The sequence below is a fragment of the Hyperolius riggenbachi genome, chromosome 2 (assembly GCF_040937935.1).
Source record: "Hyperolius riggenbachi isolate aHypRig1 chromosome 2, aHypRig1.pri, whole genome shotgun sequence".
NCBI lineage: Eukaryota > Metazoa > Chordata > Amphibia > Anura > Hyperoliidae > Hyperolius > Hyperolius riggenbachi.
This window is the reverse complement of record NC_090647.1, coordinates 279,729,224-279,739,843: the sequence shown is the minus strand read 5'-3', so window position 1 is coordinate 279,739,843 and position 10,620 is coordinate 279,729,224. Positions and strand designations below refer to the sequence as shown.

The 10,620-nt window shown below is 40.0% G+C and overlaps 1 protein-coding gene across 5 annotated transcripts in view; it reads left to right on the top strand.

Annotated features, from left to right (window-relative positions):
* Positions 1–3,084, top strand: part of VMP1 (vacuole membrane protein 1) — a 229,023-nt gene extending 225,939 nt beyond the window's left edge. For all 5 annotated transcript variants that reach the window (XM_068268759.1, XM_068268760.1, XM_068268758.1 and 2 more), the window contains one exon: positions 1,672–3,084. In XM_068268759.1, the coding sequence (XP_068124860.1) occupies positions 1,672–1,815 (144 nt within the window). In that variant the 3' untranslated portion in view covers positions 1,816–3,084. The remainder of the gene's footprint in view (positions 1–1,671) is intronic.
* Positions 3,085–10,620: the final 7,536 nt, after the last annotated feature.

The following is a 10,620-nucleotide window of genomic DNA, read 5'->3' as shown; positions in this document are numbered from 1 at the left end:
TTCAGTTATAAATCATTATTTGTATTTTTATCATTTTTTAGGATTTAAACATTGTGGCTTTTAGATTAATTGAATCTATTATGATTACTGAATGCTGATATTATATGGTTGTAGCAGACCTATTGGAAATCTATGATAGTATTAACTACTGTTAATGTTAAGGTACTAAGTAAAAACAGACATTATATTTTAGACTGAACTCTTACAGGCTACAAGTTTGAAGTAATCCCTGCCTTCTCCGAATAATCATCTAAAATTTCCCACATAAGTAGAAGTATCTGTAAAATGACTGTGTTGTGCCCTTTTTGCCTCAGCTCACAGCATGATGCCTTTTGCCTCTAAATACCCAGTACCTAATGATGCCAGAAGCATTTAGGCCCCTATATTGATGTATTCTGATCATGCTGGGTTTCATCACTTTGGTTAAGTGTTATAAAGACTTGATGCCAGTGATTTGGAATCCTCAGATGTGAATCTGAAGAGCTTTAAATTGTTCGTTACTTTTCTACATTTTCAAGATGTGGGTATCCATTGTGCTGTTACTGTGTAAGGGCTGGAACCCACAGGAGCGCTTTTGGCAGCGTTTTGGCAGCGCTGCGATACGCTAGCGTTTTGCCAAAACGCTCAGCTGATGTTAATGGATGGGGCAACTTCCACAGGAGCGTTTGCGTTTCCCAGAAACGCAAACGCAGGACATGCAGCATTTTGGGAGCGTTAGCGCTTCAATGTAAAGTATTGAAACGCTAGCAGAAACGCTCAGCAAAACCTAAACTGAGCGGTTCTGCTAGCGTTTTGCGGTTCAGCACGCTGTAACAAAATGAAAAATAATTCACAGGACCAATCAGGATAAAAACGCAAAACGCAAAACGCTAGGCACCCGCTGGGGAAAAAAATACACTGTTGCAAAACGCGACCGAAAACTCGCATGAATCAGCTTGCAAACCGCTCAGGCAAAACGCTAGCGGTTGCGTTTAGCGTTTGCGGTTTGCAGTGGGTTCCAGGCCTCACAGTGTCAGTGTTGACTAAGCCTTTTTTAATTAAATACTGCCTCCCACTGGACAAATAATGCTACAGTGAATATGTAAAACAAAAAAAACAGGAATAACTAATTTTATCAGGTGAAGTTGAAGTCTCTGGTCATACTAGACACTGAGATTCTAGAATGTTTAGTAACAATATATGCATAGATACCTTTTCTTATAAAACAGTAGTTCTGGTTTAGGTATACTTGTGCTTATCTTTGCAGTTAGGCCTTATTTAATTGCAGCATTTGCTGCGGCAGGAGGTTACCTAAAGCAACAATATACAATCGTTATTGGAAACTATAATAGAATGGCTATTGTCTTTATAGTGCAGAAGTAAGCCTCTTTGTGTCCTGACATCAGCTGTTTGACTCCAGGACTCAGAGAAACCAGAGTAAAAGTAGAGCTGCATCCAAGCCAGCTAGGATCACTGTTCGATTTAAAACCTGACTGGTTGCCCTAAGAGACTGCTTTACTTTATTCCCATTTTCTTGCTTACATCTTTTCAAGTCAGCCCCATTATGTTCTAGAAAGAGTAATGTACTGACATGTTTCAGTACAGAGCTATGACACTGGATAAGTTTAACCAGCACTTCATACATTAACTCCACCATACTGCAATACTGCATTGTGCCTTTTGTTTCTACAGAGTGAAAACTGGTTATCGTGGGCGTTTGAAAAGCTGGTCATCATTATGGTGTTCTATTTCATTCTTTCTATCATCAACTCCATGGCACAGAGCTACGCCAAGCGTGTTCAACAGAAAAAGTTATCTATTGAGAAGACAAAATGAGGGGAAGAACACTGGGAATAAATGGGCGGGTGACAAAAGACACAGTGCTACTAAGAACGTCAATTGACCTGATTAACCGTTAAATGCATACTGGCAAATTAAACTTTGGACATTTTAAAGCAAATTATTTTTTTTTCAAAAACAAATTAAATTATTTTTTTTCTCACTTTTTTTCATAATATAATATGTGGATAAGAGATGTCTCTGTGGCAAAACAAGGTAATGTATACCCCCTCTTCATTTTGCATTTCTGGTGAGTTCGTTTTTCCTTCTTTGTAGGTAAATATGTTTTAGCAGACGGTACTCTTACACAGTCTGTTCCTTCATATTTTTTTCCTTAGGTTTGGGTGGGAAGGGGGGATAAGGAAAATTAGGCCAGTTTTTCTCTGTATGTGGTGAGTAGCACATTCTCTGCCTCTCTGCTGCTTGCTGTATTCTGGAAGCCCTATGTGAAATTTTGATATTTTTTTTACATATAATAGGGAAAGTGAAAACCACCATGTCAAACTACCACTAAGAGATTTGGGGCTTTAAGACTTTGAGGGGAACTACATTGTAATTTTTCAACATCTTTCATGCCCCAGTTTGCCTGCTATAGTTTATCTCATTGGGAAATGACCGGGGTTTTGCAGAGCATTACCTTATGGGCTCTTCTAGTTGTGATGAAGTCAAGTCATATTGGAAATATGTCTTATTTTTCTGACGTACAGCCAGTCTGCAATACTGTTCATATCTTTGTTACTTTATGGGTGAGAAACATCAGCACAGTGCTGTGCAGTGTGCTATTCACCGAAGGACCTCTGATCTGTTTTGTACATGGAACATATTACTCAAGATGGCCCAGCATTTAGTAGTTGCACTGATATCTTACAATTCTATATATTTAATTTACTTATTTAGCTAATCTTATAGGTTATATTAATTATTTTGGAGAAAACTCCAGTAACAAGTGCTGACTACCAGTTTGATTGGTTTTTACTAGTCACTAAATTCTGACCTTCGGACAGGTATTCCCGTAAGCTTGGGATAGACTTGACAAAGATCTAGCAATATTGTCCATCCAGAATTGTATTTTTATCATACAGATAGGAATTGTAAGCTCTTTGGTGCCTCTACTATTATCTCTAAAATGAGCTGCTTATTGAAACCAGTCCACATGGTTGTAGCAGTCCAGTTCTATGGAACTGATTTTTTTTTTTTTATTCTGTACATATAAAATGGGAAGTTGAAAGTGAACTTTATATAAAGCCACCTTTGATCATTCCAGAACTTCTCGTGTCTGTTTTTTTTACCCTGCCTTAGTTTAATTTTCATTCTTTGTAATGTGTGCTTAGTTTTAAATTTCTGTTGCATTGATTCCTTTGTCCACTCCGCCCCCGTAGCTGTTGGACCAAAGTTGATTGCGTGCGTGCTAATCCTCCCTGTAGAAAAACCTTTTGTCTGTGATTTCCCAATCATTCTTGCCTTGCAGAAGCAGGAAGAAGGAAGTATGTATTTAGCTCTGGCGCTGTGCTCACTGCTGACCTAATATTACAGCTGCCTTCCTAGAAAACGTCTTCATGGTTCTACTTGTTCTCCTGCCAAGTCTGAGTCATTGGCAGCCAGGTTAACTCTTCAGAACACTTTTTCTTCCATTCACTCTTGCAGGCTCCAGCATTTATTAATATAGTCACAGGCATTGCATGGATTCTGGTCTTAAAAGGAAAAAAACTATATTAAATGGTCCACTTTGTCCTGTTAGCATTATGAATTGAATAATTAAATACAGATATTTCGGAAGTTGTTAGAATCAAATTTGACCGTGTTTATTTTTTATGTGGTTTCTGTACTTTTCCACAAGCTTCTAATATAATATTTGGAGTAAACCGGTTGAGCAGTGTGACCAAATCTACTAAAGATATAGACCCTTGACTCAATATGCAGGACGCTTAAGGCTACACATACATGAGTTCTAGCTGCTAATGTTCATTCAGCACATAGGGAAAAAGCGGATATCAAGATAGATGTGTCCATTTGGTGAAGCAGTTTTGAGGAGTGGAGACAACAGGGTCAACATGGATTGATGCTGCAACTCATGTTCATTTTATTGAAACTCAGCAAGTAGTTAGCTCAGCTCTCGTACATACTGTGTACTCTCATAACGGTCCTTGTAGTGATTGATCTAAATTGTTTTATCACTGTGGATATGAAGAGCACTTGTTTTTCACTAAGGCTTTTCATTCTTGATACTACCAAAGCTTTGTCATTAAACAGTTCAGTTGTGTTTAAATGTTTTTTTAAGGGTACCCTCACTTGAACCATTTAATTATTAAAGGCTAAATGTTTGGATCTTACAGCTATTGCCATGCATGCCCTTTTTACAGGTTTGGCCCACGTCATATAGGTGTGCATGAGCTACTAGTATTCATCGGTGCTGCTTCCACCAGTAAAGTTTGGTAGCAATGAATGCACAACCTTATGAAAGCCTTTATTGCGTAGGCCTTAGAATATCTGAACTATTCTGAAATGGGCTAATTACTTTTTTAGAAAGAAAATCTTCACTAATATGTACTAAGCTTTATAATCTGGTTTATGAAATAGCTTTAAGCTGTACATTTTCTGTTTGTCAACCTTCTAACATTGCGATTGGTACAGTCGGGAGCCAAAATGTACAGTCCCTACTGTCTGATGTCACCACTGAGTTCTATGAATGTTACTCTCTGTATTTTTGTACCTGTTTGCTGATGTTTTTGGCTGAGATGGAGCTCCTCTGTCCCCTTGTGTGCTTTGTCAGTCTTAGTATACTTCTGTTCTTAGCACAAACATTCCAAGTAAATGAGTCAACAACGAATGACGCATGTGGGGCCATTGCAATCAAGCTGCAGTATAAAAACTGCAAGGCTTTGTCAGAAATAAATTCCACAAGTGTACCCTTAATTAACATTGAAACATACCAGCTTTCATAATGCTTTGATGATGACAATAATTATATATTCTCTGCCTGGTTGAACGGATGTTATAAGTGGCATTTGATAGTACTGTATTTATACTGACCTTGAATTTGTTAATACACATAAACTTAACACATAACTGTGACCCAGGATTAGGAATACCATGGCTTGCACAAGCTTGTACACAGCTATTTGATTTGCTGGGAAAGATGGAGATTGTGGAAAATGTTTTGTAAAGCATGGGCTAGAACTTTATGCTACTTAGACAATCAAATGTGGGGCCAAATCGCTATAATATAGTGCTAGGAATATTGAATGGTGTCATCCATTACTGGAAATATCATGTTTTGCAGTATTTGTTGGATAATATTACAAGCAATAATTACACATTATTTGGCTCCTCCTACACAGAGATCATTCATTGGTTGTAGTCTCACACAGAACCAGTCAACAGCTGCCATACTAGCCCCTCCCTTCTTGATTTCCCACTCCATTCACAGAGAATTTAAGGCAAGGGCTATGATTCATGACTTGTAGGCAAAATGCCAGCTGTTGACTGGGCATGTAATACTATAACTGGGGGAAGCAGGGGGCAAACAAGGTAAGTAAAAGCTTGGCATACGATTTTAAATGTGACATCAGGAGATAGCCTATATTTAATGGAACGTTACATTTTAGTTTATTAAATATTAACAAATGCAGCAGTACATTACCATTGCAGACTATTATGGAATTTTAACCCAAAATCCAGTTTTCAGCAAAGTACTTGTCTTTCTGAGCAGTGCATGCTTCAAGCAGGTCATATCCATTGTCTTCAGCACCATGGTGTCTTCCTGACTATTACATGTATGTTGCGCCTCCATCTGTCACCGTGACATCTCCATGGCTGTACCATCCTGTCGGATAGCTTATCAGACTGATGTTGACTGTTGGATGTCATGGCAACAACAGTCGGTAGGCTGTCTGACATTTTGGTGTCGATCACCTGACCAACTGTGTCTTAATCATAACTGTGTTTTGGTGGGTTTTGTTATATATAAGTAAATATAGTGAAAAGCATTTACAACCGTGTTTTATTAGTCCTTCCCTGCAAGCATATATTGAGATAACATTTAAAATTGAATTCATAAAAAAGTAAGTGCCTCTGACTGCCTTAACTTTTATTGATTTTGAATGTAAATAATCACTGCAGTGTGAAAAAAAGCTGTTTAATTTGACAGTTTTAGCAAAGCTGTGTAATTATAACTTTCTAAGTACTATGCTAGATAATCCATTAATGATATCTTGTCAGTATTAGTATTATCTTGTCAGCTGGGCGGGCATTCCAGCGGCAGTAGTGCGTGTGTACAGTCTGTCAGGCAGACTGATAAGGCTGTTTCTGAACGATCCGCTGAGCGGACCATTCAGAAACAGCCTTATCAGTCCGCCAACAGCGTGTACACACGCGCTACTGTCGGCTGATCGTCCGCCCAGTGGGAGGGTCCGGCGGACCCGTCGTTGCCGGCGGTAGTGCGTGTGTACGCGCCTTTAATCAGACCAAAGACAGTCTAGTGTGCTCCATGTCTTGTGATCGTATTTCTTGTTTGTTCATTCAGTGAATTAACATTTTCCATTCTTTTCCCCTTACAACATTCAGACACATAACTTTAAGCTGACCAGTGGGGGAGTGCATGGGGGGGGTGTAAATCTGCAGTTTTGTAGGGTATGAGGCATGGGCTAGAGTTGTGAATGGGGACAAGGGGAAAGCCATGTTTATGGGGAATGGAGTAGAGGCAAGCTTATGGGAATGAGGGCAGGAGTAAGAGCATGGTAAGTTCCTCATATTCCTCATTACTGCTGTATTACCCCAATCCTCATCCTCTTACACATTCTTAAATGCCCGAGTACACTATTCTCATTTTGGAGCTCTGGTGTCACTAAAGATGCTACTGTGCTAATAGCTTCATTTTTTCATGCATTTACAAGTACAATACACTTGCATGCACGTGTCTATGTATTTTTTGTTGTGTATTATTGCTAGTGCACGTTTCTGGTTTACAACTAACAGTTATATTTTCTTTTCTTCAGCACTAGAACACTTCTTTTCTTCCCATGTCCCTTTAAGCATGTATAGTTATATGATCACATGATTTGTTTGTCCTTTAGTAAAACTTCCACAGAAAAGTAATGCCTGGCATAAGCAGGTTGGCTTTTCCACTCAAACAAGCAGTCCATCATTGTATGTCATCAACTGCTTATGGATTAAATTTGTCATTTGGTTGATGAAAGTTGATCAAACTTGAGGGTAGAATAGAAAGGATCTTGATGAATAGGCATTGGTTGATTTTCACACTGCTTGCATGAAATGTTCATATTGTTTCACCTCTTAAAACTTACTTCAGTTTCTTGACATTTTTAAAGGCATGCTTTTAAGCTTTTGCAAGGTAAACGATGAGGTTGGGTATATTAGGAGTCATTTAGAGCATTTCCTGCGATTTTCATTATTATATTCGTTTCCTTGCCTGTAGTATAAAACAGCTGAGGTATAATCTTTGATCTCTTTGATGCCTTGCATGCACCAAAATGACTTAACAGTATGGATTGTAGGCAAAACAAGCACGCTTCCTTCACTGGCAGTCTTTCATGCTGTACATTCAGTATATGTATACATGAAATTCAGATGTAGCAGGTACTACCAGCAGTGGCGTCTTAAAAATGTTAACAATCATGTTGCATTGCCTTTCAGTTTTGTAGTTCTCTCTCTTCTTTAACGTGAACCTGAAGTGTTGAGGCATGTGGAGGCTGCTGTTCCTGACCTTTTTTTTTAAATGTTAATTCTCTTGTGATCCTCTAATACATTGTCACTGGCCCAGGAGTATGCGGCACAGATGATGTGAATCCTAATGGAAATTATTCTAGCCACACTGAAGTAGCCTAGCGGTAACTCTACTAGGTGGGGTTGATTCTGTCTCCTGTATCATATGTCACACATATGACACAGCACTGTACATGATCCTTAGTACAAACTGTTACAGAGAACTTAAATGACACATCGCAGAACTTAAATTATTCAGGTAACTCATTTTTTTACCTTCATTATCCTGGTTTCAGCATCATTATCACTTTTTTTATCTATATATGGCTCTATAATGGTATGTGACTGCATCCCCTAGTGAAATTAAGCCCAAGTTACTGCTAATTGGTGTGTAACTGCACCGTCCTAGTGAACTTAAGCTAATGCCATTCAGCCTGATCCCCCAGACCTGTCTGGGAAATTGAATATTGGGCAACCATTGACATAAATGTATTAATCAATATTGTAAAAATAAGCCATTGTATTGATAAAGTGTCTCTTTAACTGCTAGTACTTAGCCCACAACAATGAGTCCTGATGGCTAATGTCAGTTTGTGGTACCGGTAGCCATTGTGTGACCATGGAAGGAAGAAGAAGAGTTACAATAACTAAATCCTGTTGTTATCAAACTTGGGAAGTGCAGCCATATTCATTTTTAGCTTCTGTAGGAAATTATCAATGATGAAAGGTATAGTTCTATTTTCATGCATCTTTACATACATTTGGAAGTGAGTCTCTTACAATTTACAATCAGCCTTCCTGTTCCATGGAAATGTAAAACAAAATATGCCTTTACTAGTTCAGTGTTAGTAATTATCACTAAGCCTACTGCTTAGAGGCGGGAAATGAAGGGAATAATATCAGTGAGTGTAAAATTAAGTGGTTATTACTACAGTAAGAAGGTAGTGCTTGCACAGCATGCATCATGTTTTAGGATGATGGAAGCCCAACAATTACGTGCAGGGCCAATACTGATCATTGAGGGATGAAAAGTAAAATTATATTTTGGGGCTGATCATCTAATAGGAGGGTTACTTCATTGGTGATGAGCTTTTTATATTTCAGGGACTAGCTCACAGTGGAGTAGCTAATGAGCTATGGGCCCCATCACAAGTTTTACATTGGGCCCCCAAGCATTCTATACACAACAGTTCATATGTTCCAACAAGACCTGCCAAGGACAATAACAGTATGAGAGGTGTAAGCAGAGGAGGGAAACGTTTGTTAATAATTACCTCTAATCAAAGCATATATTGAAGTGATCATTACCAGCATAGCACGGTTGAAGAGGTAATACTGTGGTTGAAGGGAGGGCCCAGGCGCAAACACAACCTCTGCGTTCCCTATTGCTACGCCACTGCTTGCTCAAAAGTACTTGTGCTGTGCCTCTTCAGGACGTTGCCTCCATTAAACACAAATTCTTTTGCAGATAACTTGTCACTAAAATATATATCTGTGACAAAAAAAGAAAGAACCATCAGCCCTGCAATGCATTGACATCTGGTTGTAATATATTTTTTGAACATGTTTCTGATAATGACTTATTTAAGCTTAACACTAATGCTTTATTTTCAGTCATTCTTTTTGGATAACTTAAATGTGAGCTGTTCGTACTGGAATGAGGATTAAGTATGTGAGTGTTTCTATTTTTGTGGCTTTTTTATGTTCGTTAAATCAATAAACAGACTGGAATAATATGAATCCTTTGTGTGAGTTTTTATTCTCTTCAATCAATAGATGCTTGTTGCTAAGCTTAAGGCCTCGTTTCCATGAGCTGCTGAAGGCAGTGAAGTCACAGCCTGTCAGCTGCTCACCTCCACCAGCCCTGCGCCTGCTACTGCTCTGCTTGTTATTGCATCCCAACGCTGCTTGTGGTCGGCAGCTGGGAGGCTAAACTGCCCGACAAGCGCACAGATTAGCCTCCCATGGTAAAAAGGCCTTAACCACTGTTTTTCGAACCAGTCTTCAAGTCTCACCAACACTTTTTTTGTGTGCATCAATGCTCTTTATTCCAGAAGAGGACCATATTCCGGTCTTCTGTGAAAGAAAGACTGGTGGTAAGATTAAAGAGGTATTGCAGAGTAAATACTAAAATCCAGCAGCCTGCAAGTAAAAAGTTATATTTACCCGAGAAGCCTTGTCCCGCGATGCCGTCTCGAAGTCCCTGCATCACACGACTTCCGGTGCCTGGCCCCACCTCTCTTCGCAGAGAAAAACTACAAGCTATCTACTGCAGAGAGAGAGAGAGGAGGCGGGCCAGGCGCTGGAAGTCGGGTGATGCAGGTACTTTGGGACGGCATCGCGTGACAAGGCTTCTTGGGTAAATATAACTTTCTTTTACTTGCAGGCTGCTGGATTTTAGTATTTACTCTGGAGGTCCTCTTTAATCTTACCACCAGTCTTGTGTATTGCTGCATGCATGTCACTTTGTTACTCTGATGGAGCAGACTCTTTCACTGTCCAGAGGACTGAGCATTTAGTACCTGCTTGGAAGTTGAACTATCTTCCAGTTTTATGTTAAAATACACCACTTCGAGTCCTGCTTTCCTCCTTTTGTTTAAAGGAAAACTTAAGTCAAAAAAAAAAATGACATTTACTCACCTGGGGCATCCCTCAGCACCCCGAAGCTGGATGGTGCCCTCGCAGCCCCGCTCCGATCGTCCTGTCCCCGCCGGCGGCTACTTCCGGTTCGGCGACAGCCGCCGACAGGCTGGGAACGCGGCTGTTTTTCCGCGTTCCCAGCCGCTGCTATCACCCTCTATGCTGCTATAGCGTATATATACGCTATAGCAGCATAGAGGGTGATAGCAGCGGCTATATACGCTATAGCAGCATAGCAGCATAGAGGGTGATAGCAGCGGCTGGGAACGCGGAAAAACAGCCGCGTTCCCAGCCTGTCGGCGGCTGTCGCCGAACCGGAAGTAGCCGCCGGCGGGGACAGGACGATCGGAGCGGGGCTGCGAGGGCACCATCCAGCTTCGGGGTGCTGAGGGATGCCCCAGGTGAGTAAATGTCATTTTTTTTTTTGACTTAAGTTTTCCT